General features: G+C 41.5%; 3 protein-coding genes and 1 pseudogene across 5 annotated transcripts; 2 read left to right on the top strand and 2 right to left on the bottom strand.

The window, feature by feature from the left end:
* Nucleotides 1-21: 21 nt before the first annotated feature.
* LOC148338846 (oxysterol-binding protein 1-like) lies at nt 22-7,996 on the top strand. 2 transcript variants are annotated; one of them, XM_088292825.1, is made up of 17 exons: nt 22-367; nt 577-749; nt 1,620-1,828; nt 2,119-2,290; nt 2,644-2,755; nt 3,204-3,390; nt 3,666-3,783; nt 3,873-3,930; nt 4,445-4,609; nt 4,733-4,978; nt 5,124-5,244; nt 5,337-5,440; nt 5,550-5,645; nt 5,745-5,932; nt 6,335-6,570; nt 6,890-6,928; nt 7,030-7,996. In XM_088292825.1, exons 2-17 carry the CDS (start codon nt 613-615, stop codon nt 7,170-7,172), a joined length of 2,331 nt encoding a protein of 776 aa, XP_088148951.1. In that variant the 5' UTR covers nt 22-367; nt 577-612; the 3' UTR covers nt 7,173-7,996. The 2 variants fall into 2 exon arrangements, with proteins under 2 accessions (XP_088148951.1, XP_088148952.1); XM_088292826.1 differs by lacking the exon at nt 6,890-6,928.
* A 1,046-nt stretch (nt 7,997-9,042) lies between these two features.
* On the top strand, nt 9,043-12,083 carry LOC148338845 (N-acyl-aromatic-L-amino acid amidohydrolase (carboxylate-forming) B-like; annotated as a pseudogene). The gene is made up of 6 exons (XR_015842911.1): nt 9,043-9,211; nt 9,338-9,533; nt 9,624-9,717; nt 9,972-10,079; nt 10,150-10,262; nt 10,795-12,083. The product of XR_015842911.1 is annotated as an N-acyl-aromatic-L-amino acid amidohydrolase (carboxylate-forming) B-like (transcript).
* Nucleotides 12,084-12,310: 227 nt separating this feature from the next.
* LOC148338844 (claudin domain-containing protein 1-like) lies at nt 12,311-15,340 on the bottom strand. Its single transcript, XM_088294249.1, has 4 exons — nt 14,848-15,340; nt 13,565-13,672; nt 13,233-13,370; nt 12,311-12,905 (listed from the first exon to the last, which is right to left on the bottom strand). Exons 1-4 carry the CDS (start codon nt 15,137-15,139, stop codon nt 12,685-12,687), a joined length of 759 nt encoding a protein of 252 aa, XP_088150375.1. The 5' UTR covers nt 15,140-15,340; the 3' UTR covers nt 12,311-12,684.
* Nucleotides 15,341-17,388: 2,048 nt separating this feature from the next.
* On the bottom strand, nt 17,389-19,424 carry LOC148338843 (uncharacterized). Its single transcript, XM_088293792.1, has 4 exons — nt 18,543-19,424; nt 18,372-18,436; nt 17,948-18,093; nt 17,389-17,849 (listed from the first exon to the last, which is right to left on the bottom strand). Exons 1-4 carry the CDS (start codon nt 19,182-19,184, stop codon nt 17,764-17,766), a joined length of 939 nt encoding a protein of 312 aa, XP_088149918.1. The 5' UTR covers nt 19,185-19,424; the 3' UTR covers nt 17,389-17,763.
* Between the last annotated feature and the right edge of the window lie 67 nt (nt 19,425-19,491).

Genomic DNA, 19,491 nt, shown 5'->3' with positions numbered 1-19,491 from the left:
AAATCTGCGCATGCGCTACGGTTGTTTCCACACGGAGTGCAATTCTTGTGGCACCGGGTGGACCCACCTAGCACTATAGGCTAGTTAGAAGTAGCTAGCTAGAGTTGTGCGCAGCTGTACAACTGTCACTCTTCACACGCTTAGCGAGAAATGTTTCATCCATTTAACGGCGGCATTTTAATCTACAGCCACGACAGCTGCTCTTTTTGGACGCTTTTCTCCGCGTATTGTCCTCCGTTGTCGACGTTAGCTTGCTGTTCAGTTAGCCTCCGTGAGCTAAGTAGCCATTTTTACTTACTACTGGTGTAGGTCTCACTATTAGCAGTGACTTCGCTTGTCTGAGCTGTCATCTTAGAGACACATCAAGGTAAACATGATATTTTGTGTTTTTGTTGCACGGCAAAGCATGGACGGGACAAAAAAATTACGTGTTATTTGCACTGCAACTAGTTGCACTTTGACCTGTCAAGCCACAGCATATTTAGAGTAGACTCAGTGCCCAAACTTATCACACTGGAGTATCTAAAACGCTTGTTTTTCTTCCCTGCCCTCCTTTTGTCTTCCTGCGTCTTTTAGGTTCTGTGCATCAGTGTCTGGGTTCTGGGGATTGTGATGTCCGAGCCCAAGACAGCCAATCCAACCCCAGCTGGAGACACATACAAGGGATGGGTGTTCAAGTGGACTAATTACATCAAGGGTTATCAGAGGCGCTGGTTCGTCTTGAGCAATGGCTTGTTGTCCTACTACAGGTATGACAGTGCTGAAAAAGAAAGGGAAAGCCCCCAGTTTCATTTGTATTTGATTAAAAGCTTCCACAATGGAAAATGGGCTGTCACTTGCAAAGCACTTTTCTACCTTCGCCACTCAAATCACTTCACACTAACCTGATGAAATACTTAATTGGAAACTAAAGGATTATCAAATTAATCAACAAATTGAGAATCGAATTGTTTAGAGATTTTCTTCCACTTCACATTGTCGAAATTCTTGGAATTCCTGCCTGCCAACAGCAAATTTTTGTAGTTCATGAAAGGAGACCGATTGTCATGGTGTGGTTTACAAACATCTGTTTTTGCTTTGGAAATCATTGTCATTTGCTCAATGCATTTTATTTTAGTTGTTAATTCTTCATTAATGTATTTATTGCGTTCAGGACCCACGTGTAAATGGGCTACACATTTTTTTCTTTTAATTATGGCATCTTCATTTTTATTTTTATCATTATTTGTAATTTAAATGACCTTTTAGATTTCTGAACATATTTTAAATGCATTAATCTTAAACCTTAAATTCCTCAATGTTCTATTGATATTTCCTCCATGAATATAATTCATCATTCTATTATTTTTGTAAAGTATTATTTTGTGATTGCTATTTTGTAATTATTTTATTGTCTTAAGTTGGCTTTCATAATACAGGTAGAAATGTGCCAAGCATTTTTTTCATTATTGTAAGAGTATTAGTAATAATCAGTATTTTATTAAAGGTATACATTTTTTAATTACTTTGAAAGTCACATAATTATTTCCCTTTTGAGTATTATATTTATTGTTTGTCTTTTTATTCAACAAGTTATCATTTCTGTCATGAATTGTTTTGTTTCCCTCTCGACTTTTCAGGACTCAAGCGGAAATGGGCCACACTTGCCGCGGCACCATTAACCTGGCTACGGCGACCATCACCGTGGACGATGCGTGCAATTTCGTCATCTCCAACGGTGGCGCGCAGACGTACCACCTGAAGGCCAGCTGCGAGGTGGAACGGCAGCGCTGGATCACCGCACTGGAGCTGGCCAAGGCCAAAGCTGCACGCCTTCAGCCAGAGTCGGGTAAAACAAACAAAGTAGCAAAGACACTCGAGAGGCTTGTCACTGTCAACGTTACGTCATTGTGATTATTTATGTTGTAAAACTAACTATTTACCTTCTGCACTACCACTCCAGTTTTTTTCTTGTATTTGGGACTATTAATGGAATATGAGAAATTTTATTTTAAAATATTACAACTTGATTGTTAATACACTTCTCATGTATTATGTTTTTTATTGCTTATTGAAATAATGTTAACGGTCAGCGACGAGGAAATGGAATTGATTTCCTCTCGCCCTCAATGTGACTAGACGACTCGGGTGACGACTTCACTCAGTTGGCCCCGACTGCGCCTTCCGGACAAGGCGGCGGCGGCTCGCAGAATTCTGAAGTCCAGTCGGCGCTGCGGACCCTGGGCAGTAAGGTGGAGGATCTGAGCACGTGTAACGATCTCATCTCCAAGCATGGCTCCGCTCTCCAGAGGTCGGTTCATCTTAATCAATATAATCCTCGTGTCCCCGTGTTTTTTCATCTTCAATTGGCAATTAAAAATGAAAATATTAAAAAGGGATTGGTTAGTTTTGTTAAAAACATTTTTAATCCAACACAATGAGGACAGATTTTTTTTTTTATCATTAGATTCAAAATTCCCTCTCCAATTCAAACTGAACATTTAAGAAAAAAAAATTGTGGTGTGTATTTAACGAAAACAAAACTGAAGAAAGTCACCTATCTTAATGCTAATATACCATGCAAAGATGCCATCGACATGCTAACAAAACTAGCATTGGTTAAGGTTAAGGTTTTAAAACAAAATGTTGATTGCTGTGGCGCAGGTCTTTGTCGGAGCTGGACAGTTTGCGTCTAACAGGAGAGGCGGGAGATAAAATTCGTCAGGTGACGGAGAGAGCCACGTTGTTCCGCATCACCTCCAACGCCATGATCAATGTCAGTTCACACTTCTTTCATTCTCTTGTGCTATCTTTATTCTCCGCTTGCTGCCATTGGTGTCGTTTCAATTAGTGATCAAAATGACAATTTTACTTTTGTTTTTTCTTGTATTTTACCTTATAAATTTCCACCTTAACTTGCGTTACTTTACAAGGTTTTTCTTGCAATTATTTATGAATTTCATGTTACAACAGTTTTTTTTTCTTGAATTTATTTTGTGATGTAAAAATCCTATGTTTACATTCTTGTGATGCTTTGGCTTTTTACCTTTTTAAAATGACATGTTAAAAAAATGAATACATATTTTTGCTAAAATATTAATTTCCCTTGTATTTACAATATTTCCATAAGTTTGACTTTTTATTGTGTAAAATGAAGACTTCATACTTGAAAGTGTCACGTTTCTTTGGCGTAATTGCGTTTTTGTTTCGGTGGAACTTTGAAGGCGTGCCGAGACTTCCTGGCGCTGGCGCAGGCACACAGCAAGCGTTGGCAGAAGGCGCTGCAGGCGGAGCGGGAGCAGCGGGTGCGCCTGGAGGAGACTCTAGAGCAGCTGGCCAAGCAGCACAACCACCTAGAGCGAGCTTTCCGCGGTGCCGCCGCGCAGGCCAACGCCACCGCCGACAATAAGAGTAAACGGGCGCAGCGGATGCTGACTTTAAAAAAAAAAGATCACCACATCATTCTCATAATACCACTTCTTTATGGATTTATTCCGTATGATTTAATTTTTTGTTCTCACATTGAGTTTTTTCTTGTTGGATTAGGTCATTTTCTCTTAGTAAACTACAAATTTTTATTTCATTTTCATGATAGCCTTTATCGATAAAATTATCATTTTTATCTTTGACTATGCTTATACTATCACAACAAATTCCAATAGTATTTTCCTCATATGATTGGACAGGCGCCGTTGCTGCGGCGAAAGGCGAAGCCAGCGATGAGGACGACGACAACGAGTTTTTTGATGCCGTGGAAGAAGCCCCCGAGTTCATCACTGTTCCCGCGGACCCTCACTTCCACAAGTCAGTACCCCCCACGGAGACACAAACTGCCTTTTTTTTGTGCCGGTGTTGTTTGTTCTGAACGTGAAAATGTTCACCTTTTGTTCCAGGAGGTCGAGCAGCAATGCCAGCGGATTTAATAGTGAAATGTGTTCCGATGATCAGTCGGTAAGTGACTTTTTTAATTGCTATTCTACAAGTAGCGAAGTCCGATCATAACATGGACACATTTTTACACCGATTTTTAGATTTATTATATATAGCAGAGATATTTTATCATCTCAAATTGCATCTTTATTAATGTTACTTGGTTCTTCCTCCCATTACTGTTTTTTTAATTCTCATGTTAAAATGACGACTTTTTACTCATCCATTTAATTACATTTAATGGTGTCATTCTCAGTTTTTCTTGTGATTCTGACTTTAGCTTTTGAAATCTTGTAATCCTTGTTACTCAGATTTTTACTTGAAATTGACTTCTTTGTAATAATATATTTTAAAAATTATTTTTAACTGTTAATGCTACCAGGTTTTTATCGTTTTATCCTCTTAAAGCAGTCCTAAAGAGGCGACTTTATTCTTGACCTTTTAATGGTGGCCTTTATTCACATGCTGTAAAGAGGTTCTTTTTTTCTATGAAAGGAGAACTTGAATCTGTTAAAAATATTTGCTGCCTTTTCAGCTGAACGAGGAGCCCCTGGCCATGAACCAGGAGTCACCCTCGCAGGAGTTGTTGCCGCTGAAGAAGCGGCGCACGCGCATCCCGGACAAGCCCAACTACTCCCTTAACCTGTGGAGCATCATGAAAAACTGCATCGGCAAGGAGCTCTCCAAGATTCCCATGCCTGTGAGTGGACAGGATTTCACTATACTGCACATCTACATACGTGTTACTCGTCCTTTTTTTTTTTTTAAAAAAAACTATTTTTTCAAATAATCTCCCACTCTCTTCTCATTTTGCATCCCGAAGGTGAACTTCAACGAGCCAATTTCCATGCTGCAGCGTCTGTCCGAGGACCTGGAGTACCACGAGCTGCTGGACAAGGCATCCAAGTGCCACAGCTCGCTGGAGCAGATGTGCTACGTGGCCGCCTTCTCTGTGTCGTCCTACTCCACCACCGTCCACCGCACGGGAAAGCCCTTCAACCCGCTCCTGGGCGAGACGTATGAGCTGGACCGACGGCGCGAGAGTGGCTACCGCTCCCTCTGTGAGCAGGTGAGGTGGTCAATCCAAGATGAAAACCGCTCGGTTACCTTTGTGCGCTTGTCACTTGTGAGCCAAAGAATTCCGATACTCTACATTGTATACAGATGAGGCAGGAAATGCTTTAAATACGCTCGGCGCTTGTTGCTCCCTCCAGGTCAGTCATCACCCGCCGGCTGCGGCCCATCACGCCATCTCCGATCGAGGCTGGACTCTTAGGCAGGAAATCACCGTCGCCAGCAAATTCCGCGGAAAATATCTCTCCATCATGCCGTTAGGTAAGAGCGCATCACAACGCAACACAAAACGAAGCGACGCCTTCTTCCTAGCTTGTTGAAAACCGTGACTTGGACGCTGGGCATCCCCGCAGGCACCATTCACGCCATCTTTGAAAAGGGCAACAATCACTACACGTGGAAGAAAGTGACCACCACCGTGCACAACATCATCGTTGGGAAACTTTGGATTGACCAGGTGAGATAAAAAAAAAAGCAGTCTTTCTCTATCAAATCCATAACCAATTTCCTGTTTTAATATTAGTGCTTTTCTGGGTGATAGTTACAAATGTCCTTTCTCATCTTAGTCAGGAGAGATTGATGTGGTTAACCACACGACAGGAGACCGCTGCCATTTGAAATTTGCGCCTTACAGTTACTTTTCCAGAGATGTGGCCAGAAAGGTGAGAATTGCGCGCATTTTTTTTTTTTTTTTTGGTCATCTTCATTTACTCCTTTGGTGCAATCTCCTCGCGCAGACTTACGTCTCTGTCCCTCCTCAGGTGACCGGTGTGGTGATGGACAAGGAAGGAAAGGCCCACTACGTACTATCGGGCACATGGGACGAGAAGATGGAGTTTTCCCGCGTGATGCAAAGCAGCCGCGGCGGGGAGAACGGCTCCGAGGGCAAACAGAAGACCGTCTATCAAACCCTGAAAGCCAGGGAGGTGTGGCGGAAGAACCCTCTCCCGTAAGTGTGTGGGAATATCAGTGGAATTGAGGCGTGTGTTTGAGCAAAGGCAACTAGGTGAGGAAAATCAGTCATCCATAACAATAATAAGTCAGTAAGGACTTGTGTTGAAATTAGCCCATGTGTGTACTTTTCAGGTGTGGCATTCATTTAAGTTATGAATCATGCCGTATATTACAACACAGGCCACAATTTGAGGAAATGCAGTAAAATGAAGTCAAATGAGGAATTTGGTAGAAATTGATTTCTGAAGTCCATATACAAGGCATGTATTTCAAGTGCGGCATTTACTTATTCAAGGTTATCCATCGATTGTCTATTAGAATGGAAGCTGCTATTTGAGGACATTTGGCTACTTCCTTCGAGTAACCTCGACAATTTGTCATCTCCGCCTGTCCGCAGTGACGGCGCAGACACAATGTACTACTTCACCGCCTTGGCGCTCACTCTAAACGAGCCTGAGGAGCCCGTGGCGCCCACGGACAGCCGACGCCGTCCCGACCAACGGCTCATGGAGGAAGGTCACTGGGACGAGGCCAACGGCGAGAAGCAGCGGCTGGAGGAGAAGCAACGCATCGCCCGGCGCGAGCGTGAGAGGGAGGCTCTCAACCAACGCTACTCCAGCCACCCTGATGAAGGTTTGAACCCGTTCTATTCAATACTCTTCCTTTCTCTCCGACTGGAATAGGGCACTCCTTCCAGGATTTCTGCTTTTAATTTTGGGCCAATTCCAGACTTCTCCTTCTTGAGCGTTTGTTTGTTTAAATGCTTTTCACCTTGGTATCTTGGTTTCTATATCTGTAATTTGTTCATTTTTTGCCAAGTGGTGACCCGTCATCATCGGGAAACGGTTAATGACGTGGCTTATGACAACAAAATCCTGGAGGGACTGATAGAGGTGTTTGTAAAGTAAGGGATCAAAAAAGAAATCCATGTTGCAATTCTCTTTTTCAAAAGCTGTCGATGAGGATTCTCTTTCCGATCCATCACTGAAAAGCAAGTATTCCTTCCTTCCCTTGTCGCCTTCCCGTGCTCGCCTCAGTCCCGTCTGGGATTTTCGCTCCTTCGTTAACGCCGACTTTTTCCACTCTCCCCAGGCGCACCTCACGATCTGTACAAGGCACTTTGGTTCGAGCGCTGCCAGGACCGAATCACTGGTGAGCAGGTCCACATCTATAAGGGCGGCTACTGGGAAGCCAAGGAACGCGGCTACTGGGAGGGCTGTCCCGACATATTTTGACCACCGGCTCAACCGGTTAAAGAAACGGAAGAAGAAGAAATCTAAAAAAATAGCTCCTTGTAGGTTCTCTGTTCTAAGAGACCTCCAGGACGGTGGTGGGCCCACAAGCTTGTTGTGAGTAGTGCTTCCTTCCACATCCATCATTCAAATATGTGCGATCAATCGGTGGCCTTCATGAAGACAATTTCTGGTTTATTTGATTATTTGTGTCTTAACGTAACATGGCCTACTGTGTGTCCGTATGTTGTGTGTGTGTGAGAGTGCGTGTGTGTGTGTGTGGAGTGTGCTGGGCAGCGGGTGTGTTATCTTGTTCAACTGTGATAGAATAGTGTTCTACATTTCTCCTCGCCTTAGACAACCTGCGCTCACTTGTCAGAAAAAATGTGTGAGTGAACTGGACGCTCAGGTTTTAATACGGTTGGAAGTAAAACAAGGCCGAAGTGATTCTTTTTTTTTTTTTCTTTTCTGTTTTAAAGAGAAATACTTGTTTTATGGTGTGAAGAATAGACACATTTAAAGTAAATGCAGTGCTGATTTGAAAAAAAAAAAAATTGCAAGCACACTTTGACACCAAAAAAAGTGTTTTGTCTTTTTTGTTCTTGTTGTTTGTAAGTGTACTTAATCAAGACAAAGAATCTAAAAAAACATTTGATTTTATAAATGTATAATAATGGCTGGAAAAAACGGTGAGGCATTTTTCTGTTGTTTCATGTCACCAAAAAGGGAGATTTCGTGCTCGACCGAGAGAAGAGATAATAACATTGTTTGCGATTTTGTACCCAAGGACGAGGAAATCTTTAATAAACGCTGTAATGTCAAACAAATAGCTTTTGATTACTTTTATTTTTGCTTTGCATATTATGTGCAAAAAATGCTTTCCCCCCATTCAAAGCATGCAGCAAAATGTCACATCTGTTTACTGTATTCCGCCTTGCTATTGAATTTCTTTCATGTCCAACTGCATTTTAAGCCTGCACGGCGTGTAAAAGTTAAGTAAAAAAATATCTCGTATATCGAACCCAGCCAATATTCAAAACATGTTACTTTTATCAGTTTTGATTGATTTTATTTATTTATTTATTTTTTAAGCATATCGACTGTTAGCAGGCTATCATTCGATGATGGAAGCGCCGGAGCACTTTTTGTGCCCAGGTTGTTGTCCTTGAGTTAAAGAGAGCATGTCAACTTTTTATTGACACAATTTACAATCCCTATCCATGTACTCTAGCTGTCTGTCAATTTGTTATCATAGCAGCTATTTACTGTCTTTGCAAGTCGCATTGCCCCTGGCACATTCTGTGCTCAGCTTGCGTTCTGTTTAAATCAATAAAACCTCGCGTGCAAACAGTATAATAAAAAAACTAATCGTTATCGGGAAGCGCAGAAGTTTTTATTTTTTTCTAACTGCTGTTAATATTCTGAGAACGTAATATCTGATGCAGAGCTTTTTATAAGTACTTTGTACCACCTTCCTAGACCCCATAAACAGTTGATTAAATAAATGCCCCCCTCGGCCACTATTATTTACCAGACGGATGATGTCATTCTCCGCTGAGCTTGCGACCTCATCTCAAGGGTGAATCATTAAGTCTCCCCGCTCTCTCTTCTGAAACCGTCCCGGGACACACCCTGCGTGCAAAAGTGAGAGTGCTGACTCAGTGGGGGGGGCGTGAAAGCCCAGGGAGAGGGTGCAAAGGGAAAACGGCCGGGCGAGAGAGAGAGAGGGGGGGGGGGACAAAGCTAATGTCTTCATTTGGGATCTTTGGATGCTGAATAGTCATTTTATTTCATCAAGTGAGGTAAGGTGTTCCACTTCCTGCACGTTTCCACCAACGGGAGACCAACGCTAAATTGCCTGCTGTGCAATCAGATGGAGGTCCGCCTGCCGAGGTTGAGCCGAGTTGCCGTCTGCGGCGGTACCCATGGCAACGAGCTCTGATGAGGACGCCGACGGGTGCGGATGTGTCCGTGCGGGCGGTGCTGGCCAACCCGCATGCTACCCGGCTGGGCCGCCGATGCTTCACCCACGCCGCCCTCAAGTAAGGCTGCCGCACTTTTTGTCTCATCCCAAGTGTCCCATCCTACTGCTCCCATTCTGTACTCAGGCTGTCGGCATGTCAGCATTTAATCGGTTCTTCACGTGACACTCTTGTCGTCACCCTCAGTGCGCCCGTGACCGACGCAACCCCCTAGGAGATGACCCGAGCCCGGGAACGTGACGCCCTGCTGGGGCCCAAAGGGAGTCGGCGAGCTGTGGATCTCGTCTGTTACCTCCACAACAGCACGTCCAACATGGGCCTGTGCGTCATCGCTTTCTCCGACCGTGACTGGATCTGCTTGCATGTTTTCCGTCACCTGCAGGTATGCACCGAAAACTCAATTTTACATGTAAATGCATCAATTTTACCCGTGATAATATATGTTGATGTGACGCGTTCCGTGTTTTTCCAGAGGCAGATGCCAGATATACCTGTGAGGTACATTCATTTTGACGTCTCCAAAAAGGAATCATTTTCTCTTGATTCGGTGGGAAAACATGGTTTTGGTATGTGTTATTTCTGGATGAATCACTTATTCATAAATTCCCCTGCAACAGATATAAAAATGGTGGAGCAGCACATTTAGACAGATATGACAATACCATTGGGTATATATTCTTTATGCGCTACAAAAAACAATTCTTAACTCTGTCAGCCTGGAACGGATGAATCTAATTTCCACAGAGACACTGCATCGGCATAAATTTACTGTACATTTGCAAGCCACTCATAATTCCAAAGTGCTAATCTGTACTTTCAGCTTTAGAGATCGGTCCTCAGCCTCACGGCGTGGTGAGATCCAACATTTTCACGGCCATGAAAGACGGCCTGCGGGACACGCTCGACTGGGTGCGGCTCTTCAACTCGGGTATGTGAAAACACTGCGAGTCCGCGTGCGAAACGGGTCCTGCCTCATTTGCTCGTCTTCTGTGGTTCAGGCGCCGTTTTCGAGGGCGGGCACGTGGACGTGTTCACCGTGGTCGGGCACGTCGACTAACCGAGAGAAGGCGACTCTCAAAACATAACTGCGGCGATTCATCCGCAACTTCAGGTACAAAACTCCTGTGGAGATGCGAAATTCCACTTTCTCTTCGAGATAAACAAATCTGATGATGATTTGGAGCAAATTACGACCTTGTTGTTTGATTGCAACTTTGTAGAAAAAAAGTAACAATTCGTTCTCTCAATATTTCTATTGAGAAAATGCCAGTATTCTCTTGGATTTCCTTGAGTCTCTTAATTAAAACTTAATTAAAAAAAAAATCAAACTTTATTCCCTTAAGGTTACAGGACAAGACTTGATTCTTATCTGATCTTTTTTGGAATGGGAGATGTTTTATATTTTATTGTACTCAAAATTTATTTTTCGGAAAAATGCGATTTCATTCTTTAAAAAAATGTAAGTTTGTCTTTTTCCCCCAAAAATGACTTACTGAAAACCATTTGGGTGGTAATTAAAACGTTATTTTGTTGAAGGGGAATCCATTTTGTTTGCTGACAGTTACAACTTTTGACTGCAAAAAACAAAGTTTATTTTCCTGGGAAAATCAGTTGGTATCCAAAAAAAATGTCCATTCTGGTAGGACCGAGACTTCTGCTTGCTGCACCCTGATGAGCCCAATTTTCAGACGTTTTCGGGACAAACGCTGCACTACGTGGGCAGCGAACCTCTTTATCCCTTATTCATCAATGAGTGCGCCTATTACGAGAAGGGCGTGGCGCTCTACCTCGCCAGGAAGAGGAGTGTCACCCTGCCTACGCTGCGGGTGCACAAAGAGGACCATCCGGCTCACTTTGTGTCAGAGGAAGAGTAGAAATGAGACCAAAAAAAAAAATGTTGACAATCAACACAAACTTATTAAAAAAAAAAGGTTTTATTTAAAAACAACACATGTACGCTTACATCAAGAGGAGGTCACATACGTATTGAAGCAACATCGTCATTAAATATGTCATAGAAATCTGATTTAAGATGGCTGAGCAGAACTTCACAATCGCCCGCAGCTTTTAGAAATAATCAGGCAACAGCTGTATTGCAATATGGCCATTAGTGTACATTCATAATGCTTGACAGCAGGGATATTGATTTTACAAAATAAAAAATGGCTTCTTGACGCAACATATTTGAGTGTTGTTTCTACACTCTGGTGGTGTGTGTGTGTTGATGAAACAAAAACGGGACACATGAAACTGAAAACAAACACAAGGAAAGAAGCTCTTATAAGTTAAATTAATGACTAACCCCGACAATGTAAAAAAACAATTTGAAATAATAAATAAATAAATAAATACAAACTTAGTTTACAAAGTAATACACAGTTGTAATTATACACCGAGGAATTACAGTCACTGAAAAGAAGCAAATCTGAAGGGAATTTTCGACAGGGGGACTTGGCAGTATTCCCTTTTGAACCTAAATGCAGCAATGACAGTTTTTTTATCACTTTGTTCCCAATGTTTTGCCCCCTCTAGACTGACATGTTTTCTCCCCGCGGAATACATTTTCTTCTAAATATTTCATTATTTTCTTTAAAAACTACAACCCCATTTTGATAGGATTCAAGCTTCTTTTCTTTAATTCTCATCACATGCATTGCCAATTGATTCTTGTGTGAGTCAGGGAATGTATTTATTGAACTTTTTTCACACTAAAAATGAAATTTGATACTTGTAACCGAGTGGGGTTTGCCTCAAATTATTCTATCATGTAACATTATGGCCTTTTTTTGGCATAGAATTAAAAAAAATTGGAGTGAGAAAAATAAAAACCTAAGCCTTTCAACGGTATGCTCTTTTTCCCTGCTCATAAAAAAATCTTTTTTTTTTTTTAAATAGAAGAGCACCTAATATAGTGGATGGATGGACAAAGTGACATATTTTTCCCCCAAATACTACTTTTCTCGCAACGCCTTTATTTGAATATGACCTCGAAAAAAATACTACATCCATCGATTGTCGTAGGTTTATGACTTTTTTTGTTCATGAGAAGAGTAAAACTTAAGCCTTGCAATGTTAAATCCCCCCCCCCACAATAAAATTTTAACTTAATTTTAGTTTTTCTAGGAGTTGAATTTTTTTTAAATGCTTCCCCCAGAATATTATTCTACTTGCATCTTCCCCCAAATATTTTCTCACGAAAAAAGTAGACTTCATTCTTGTGACATTATTTTTTTTTCCTCAAAATATTTTTTTCAAGGAAATTAAGACTCTTGACATTAATAAAAACTAAAATGTATATCCATTTTTATTGTCGTATATTTTAGTAATTTATCGGTGTATTCTTCCCCCCAATGTGGTTTTCATACATAAATATATTCACCCCATGGATACCCGTTGGATAATGATGGCATACTTGTGATGTCATCAAAGTGCGTCTCAACATAGCAGCCGCTGTGCCACTAAGTGCAGTTCCAAACGAACAACAACGAGTCCGTCCGTTTGCCCAGTCGAGGACCAGGGCGTCATGCCGCCGGTTAAGCCACGCGGTAGGCGGCCATGCGGTAGTAGTTGCGGCCGTGGCTGCGTGCCGCCCATACCAGCAGGGCGGCCGCCATCATGTGGAGGGGCGAGGACATGAGCGCCAAATAGAGGGACCAGCCCAGGGAGTCGTCCACCTTGTCGGGGAGCACGGAGACCCTGTGGAGCAGGTCCGTCCCCGCCAGGTAGCAACACACCGTGGCCAACGAGCACAGACCTGCGGTGTGAATCAAATTTGAGAACTTTATTCTTTTAAGATTATAACTTTTTCTAATATATATATATATATATATATATATATATGCTCTTTAATATCTCTAACAATCAGAGGCGGTGAAAGATTTTAATCATGTCTTTTGAGCGAAAAATTATATTTTGAGACTACATTTCACCTCTATTGGTTAAACAAAAATAACTGTTCTCCCAAGACAATGACTTTTCCCCCTTAAAAAAATACAACGGAATTATTTTTAACAGCATTACATTTTTTCTTCTCAATATTGCTTTTTTCTCTTAAAAGAATGAAGCAAATAAAATGTGTTACCTGTTAACAGGTGAAGTACACCAATGGCGAGTGTGGGCGCGAGGCTTTGGCAGAGGCAGGCACAGAATCCGATGAGACCCGCCAAGACCTCCAGGCCCAAAGAGACGAGTGGCAGGAGGAACTGCAATCGCCACAAGTCTACAAAAACACCAGGCAGGTTGGGCTGTTTGGTGGCTGATTCATTATGATGGATTTGTGATTAATTTGAAAATTCAAAACTATCACATTGCGTCAGGTCACTTGTTGCTAGGTAGAATAACTACACCAAAGACAGATGATGGTGAAAAGTCATTTCCCAAAGCAATTCTTACATATGTGGCCACTGGACTTACATGTGCGTATCATGTCCTCTCCACTGTTGTGGTTTCCGGGTTCCTTGTATTTGGGTGTGAGCTGCTGCTGCAGAGTGAAACTTCTGCACCGCAACGCCATCTTGGCACCTGAGATCACCAAAATATGTGCAAGAATGGCAATTTAAGTTAAGATAGCAGTGATGTGATGCGTGTCTCACTCAAAATGGTCATCAGAGGAATTGGTGAGTAACAATATCGAATGGCCATGTAAAATGTCAACTTTACAGAAGCTAAGTCAACTGTCCGCATTGCGGTCTGTCTGAGGAATAGCATTTAATTGTGTATTTAGTGATCCAAGTGCATTGAGTGGAGTGCATCAAGTACTGTTGTTACGAATTAATATTTTATGAACTTTTCTAACATTGTTTAATTATCACTGTTATTCCTAGTGAATCGTTTAATAAATGGAATTTGAGTGTTACATTTAGTTTTGTAGTAGAAAATCACTCCTTACATGTTGGCATTTTTAATGAAACAAATACAGGCTATGTATTGGGTTTTTTTTTGTAAGATTTAAAAAAAAAACAAATGTGTCCGTTAATATGACAGAATTGTTTTTGAAGACATTACATATTACCTCCAATTACATTTTACTGTTTGAGCATATTTGTATTTCATTGCATTAGCAGCAACATATATTTGTAAAAGCAACCGATGGAGAACCCATATGACTATATTAACATATTTTTATTACATTTAGCAAAATACTTTAAATATATCAATTTACATGAATGTAATAATATATTTCAGTGTTTTGAGAATGAATCTAGTAATAGATATTTTACAAAAACATATTTTATGAATGTGTGACAATGACAGAATTTAAGCACATTATGAAATATATCAATTATAATTGATTCGAGAATTGTGCTCTCTTCGGCGAACCGCAAGACTGGTTAAGTCGCCAATCGTCCACCAGAGGGTGCTGAAGTAGTCAGAATGACCAGTAACTGGATTTTACTTTTGTATTTTCCAATTACTTTTACGCGAACGTCTTTCTTTTTTTTTACAGTCAATCGTAAATATTTTTTTTCTGAGACACAAATTTACAAAATATCTGATAATGATATTTGAGTATGTACTGCATATTTTAGGAGAACCGCTCTTTTAAAATAGGGGTGACCAGGTTTTTTCCGCCATTCGTCCACAAGACGTCGCCAAAGTGACGTGACGTCATTCGACCATTGTCATTCAGGACGTTTCAGCGTTTCTCCCGGACTGCCAAGCCCTTAATATAAATAACGCGTGTCGCGTGCACGTACCTGGCTCCTTGTACCAGTGCGGGGTGGCGGGCACGAGCACGCAGCGCCACCATAGTCCCACGCTGCCATTGAGTCGGAACAAAGTGTCGCTGTACGTCTTCTCGTCGAACTCTCCGTCCATGAACTCATCGTAGAGGCTGCGCAGCTCCGACACGTTGGCCTCGCCTCGCACCGGCGGGCTCCTATACTGGTACCAGTGCTGCGTGCCCACGCCCACGCACAGGTACACGGTGGCCATGAGGCTGAGCACGCAAGCGATCACCAGCGCAGTGGCGTAGCGGTTGTCCACCATTGTTGCACGTCACGAGTGGAGGAGGGTCGTGGGGGCAAGCATCACCCGCCTGAGTCCTCCGAAAGGCCGCCGTCGATGAGCGTGTCCCCGCCCCCGTGGCCCACTTCCACAGATGGCGCTCGGCTTTGCGCTCGAATCCGTCGTGCGGTCTCGTTAATCCGTCGCCTTTCCTGTTCCGGTCGGCTCCAAAATAACGCCGAGGAAGTCGATTGTTAGTACGTTGATGGATTCCAATATCACGCTCATTCTTCTGTTTTTATTTTCTCGTCAAAGAAATCAACAAAAGGCTGGAGATGAGAATCTACAACGAAAAAAAAAATCTTATCTGTAAGAAAATAATTAAATAAATCCTATCATTTGTTTACCGGATTAGCAGATCACAATTTTATAATGGTCACCAGAAAATTAAATAAAAGGCGTTTCAAGCCCTTGGTTGTCACCGAATCCTATAAAATTCCAAAAACGCAAATGACAGAACTTTTAAGATTCAATTCAAGGTGTAAATGATGACATACTCACTGGACAAAACTTGGCTCAGGATTGTTATCATTTTTTAAATAGATTAAGACTGTGCAATTCCTCTGCGCAGTAAGAGGTTCTAAGGAACACAATACAGGAGGAGGTTAAAAGTCAAGGCCTTCGCTAAGAATTTGAGCAAATGTTACAGCAATAACTACACCTGCCAACACTAAAGCAAAAACCTTCTTTGCTGTCATTGCCTTCATGGATATATTTTTTAATTGTGATTTCATTGTGTGCCTCTTAACTATTGTTAATTACTAATTATAACGTATATTGTAATGTGTGTGAAAGACTTAGTGTCTTGCTCTCCAAAATGTATTCCTTGGAATTGTACTTGCATTTTTTTTTTTTAATTTCTTTTTTTTATTAATTAATTTTTTTACATCATGGCCAGCCAGGAGACGATGAATGAAAAATAACCTTTTGGCTAATTCTGGCTTCTTTTTTTTTTTTTTTAAACCATGATTTTTTTTTCCCCATTTGATCTGTAAAATTACATTGTCCCATTTCAAATAAATGAATATAAAAATGAATGTATCCTTGAAATGTTTTTCAGCAATAAAAAAAAAGAACAAAAAACTCATGGTAATAATTAAATATAATCTCCCACTCTCTGACAAAAACTAATTGTAATAATTAAATATAATCTCTCTCTCTCTCTCTCTTTCAAAAACTAATGGTAATAACAATTAAATGTAATTTTTCTCTCTGGCAGCTCAGTGGACAACTGGTTAGCGCATCTGCTTTACTTCTCGTCGTGCACTGCACGGTAAGTCAACTGAACACTTAGTTGTGAGCGTGAAAGGTTGTTTGTCTATGTGTGCCCTCAGGTTGGCTAGCAACCAGTTCAGAATGTACCCCGCCTACTAAAAATAGGTCTGCTATTTTTATTTACGTATAATTTTGACCTGCTAATTCTTTATTCATATTTTCCTTTTAAAACGTGTTCTCCCATTTGCAACTTTCCATACAAATAAAAGGTGATTGCTGTTGAAGTAAATATATTTTTTTTATTCACTTGTATGTAGCGTCAATATTCACATTTTAATGTTCTTAGTAGCGTTTCTTCAAATAATTAGTGTTCTTCACACAATTATGATAGTGAAGAATACAACTGATGCAATTATTTTTGGGGTGTTTACACCTTTTTAAATTGCTCGCCGGTATTTTCATAGTTGTTGCTTGTTTGCATTGAGCAATTAATTCCTATTTTCTCTGTTTGGCTTGACGCCGCATGCTTTCTGTTGACGTCAAGCATCGCCTTGTATGTTGAGGTGTGCCTCGCAATGTATGCTCATCTAATACGGCTGTTATGAGGAAAAGTTGCTTTTGAATCGCTTTGCTTTTTGTGTCTGTGGGGGCAAAAAACCAAAAAGCAAACAAAGCGCCACATTAAGTCTCTGACAAAGGGGCCCTGCCTTCTGTTATTATTCCGCCAAACCTGATCCACTGGCGTTAAGAACAACAAGCGTACACATGTATTGTGTCGTGTTATTGCAGGAAATGTCATCGGGCGTGCTTTTCATATCCCACACATAACCGGTCAGAACCTTCAAATAAATAACCGTCTGACAAACTTGAAAACTCAAATTTATTTTATTTTTTTAAAAATTTTTTATTGGGTCTCATTGCATTAGATGCATACATAATAGACACGGCATTGTCCTGAATTGATAAATAATAACCACCATTGTAGCGCTTTAAATAAAATACATTAAAATGAGAATTTAATAACCACAAAAATACCTCTGAAAGTGCTTGTCTGGTTTGAAACCCTGTGTTAGAATTAAATAATTAAAGCTGCAAGTTGGAGAGGAAGACGGCATCTTTGCAGTGATGTCTGCCAGGAGGGGAGCATGATAAATAACTTTGGGTGGGACCTCTGTCGCTTAAGTTGAAGAAGACATTCATTTGGTATGGCTCATAAATAAGCCTAAAATGGCCGCTTCACACCAAAATGCGTGGGGTAGGGGGGGTGACTCCTCCCACCCCTAGAAAAAAAAAAGTTATTCAGTCATTAATGGAATTTTTGCATTGAAAAAAAAAAAAGAAATTAAATGAAATTGATGGCAGTCCTGATGTGAATCCATAAGCGGTGACGCTTATTGCTGAGTGGACACGATCCATGAAAGAGCCGCAAGAAAGGATGCGCTGACCAGGCTGATCTTGTGGTTCGGCCCGCTCGAAACTGGAAAAAACACAATCACGTTGGCGTTCGAAATGGAACCAATTTTAAGACCTGTTGGAGTTTGATTTAAGTAAATTTAAAAGAAAAGAGAAATGTACCGATTCCTTCGATGGTGATGGAGCTTTGCTCGATGTCGAAGCCGCTGACGACCGAGGCGGCATTCGTCAAGACCGAGGCGATCGCCGTGTTATTTGGCGCCGTGTTGATGAACTGGAGGTCCATGTTGTTGATAACTGAGCCAGGTCTGCCGGTGAAAAAGACCAAATACAGCGCAAGATTAAATAATATAAATAATGTTTTCTAGAAGTTGAGGCAAAAACCAGAAGAGTTGACACTGAACTGAAATTCCGTAAAATTATTAATAGCTGCGTCACTGCGGAGGGGGATTTTTAATATACTCATTTCTAGTATTAATATAATGATAAATGTTCAAATTAAGATCAGTGAGAAGTACAGGACTGGTTTTCCCAATTTTCTGTATGAGCGTCATAATTCCTTTTTTTTTTTTCACAAGCACGTTACCTGAATCCAATGATAATCAGGACCTTGAAGATGTTACGAAATTCCCTTTGGAATAATGGTTGGAGCTGCAAAAAAACATTAAAAAATAATTGAGTGTTTTCATGCTTATTGTAGCAATCCGACGGTGACGTGAATAAAATTATTTTCCCAAATGTTTTCATTTTTTCTTACCTGACTTTTGATCATGGTCGATCGAATCATAAACCGGGAAGACGACTGATTCCACAAGTCATTTGTAAACGTGCTTTGAATAGATCGGAAAGAAACTCGTCTGACTATTACAGTAACGGCAGTCGCCGTCGTCGTAGTTGCCGCTTGTGTTGCTCCTGGCAAGGTTGTTGCGACAATTCCTGTCACTGGGTTTGTCGCGACATTTGTCATGGGATTTGTCGCTGCATTTCCTGTGGTGGATTTGGTTTGTGAAAGTGTTGATGTGTTTGTCGATGCGGTTGATACTTGTGCTGGAGTTCCCGTCACTGCTGCAGTGGTTGGTGTTCTTATCGTCGGTGTTCCTGTTGCTGACTTTGTCACCGTTGGTGTTGCGCCTTCCGCAGTTGTCGGCAATGCAGTTGCTGTTGTTTGGACTGATTGCGTAGTCGTAGGTGTTTTCGCCACAGTGGTTGCTTGCATTGTTGTCAGATTCGGTGTCTTCGTAGATGCAAATCCTGATGTCGATGCCTGTGAAGTTGTTGTCAGGATAGGTGTCCCTGTTTTTGCAGCAGAAGTTGTCAACACATCCGTCGCTGTTGTTGGATTTAATGGTTGTGCAGTTGTTGTTGTTGTTGTTGCCGCCTCCGTTGCTACCGATGTCATCACCACTGCAGTTGTTATGGAAGCTGATGTTCCTACGGTTGTCTCTGTGGTTTGTTCAGATTCAGCGGTTGGGACTACAGTTGTTTCACCAGGGGTTGGCACCGCAGTCTTTGCCGTTGCACTTGTGGCTGCAGATGTTGCTGCTATTGCTGATGTTGCAGGAGCTGTCTCCACAGTTGTTTGATCTGTTGTCACAGATGCTGCTGTTGTGGCTACAGCTGTTGTTTCGGCAGTCGCTGACCCAGTTGCCACCCCAGCAAGTGTTGATGTTTCACTTGTTGCTGCCGATGTCGTCAGTGCTGCTGTT

This window comes from Idiotropiscis lumnitzeri, chromosome 4 (assembly GCF_059441095.1).
Source record: "Idiotropiscis lumnitzeri isolate Australia: NSW breed Sydney's pygmy pipehorse chromosome 4, RoL_Ilum_1.0, whole genome shotgun sequence".
NCBI lineage: Eukaryota > Metazoa > Chordata > Actinopteri > Syngnathiformes > Syngnathidae > Idiotropiscis > Idiotropiscis lumnitzeri.
Note: the sequence above shows the minus strand (reverse complement) of the source record. Positions and strands in the feature narration are given on the sequence as shown.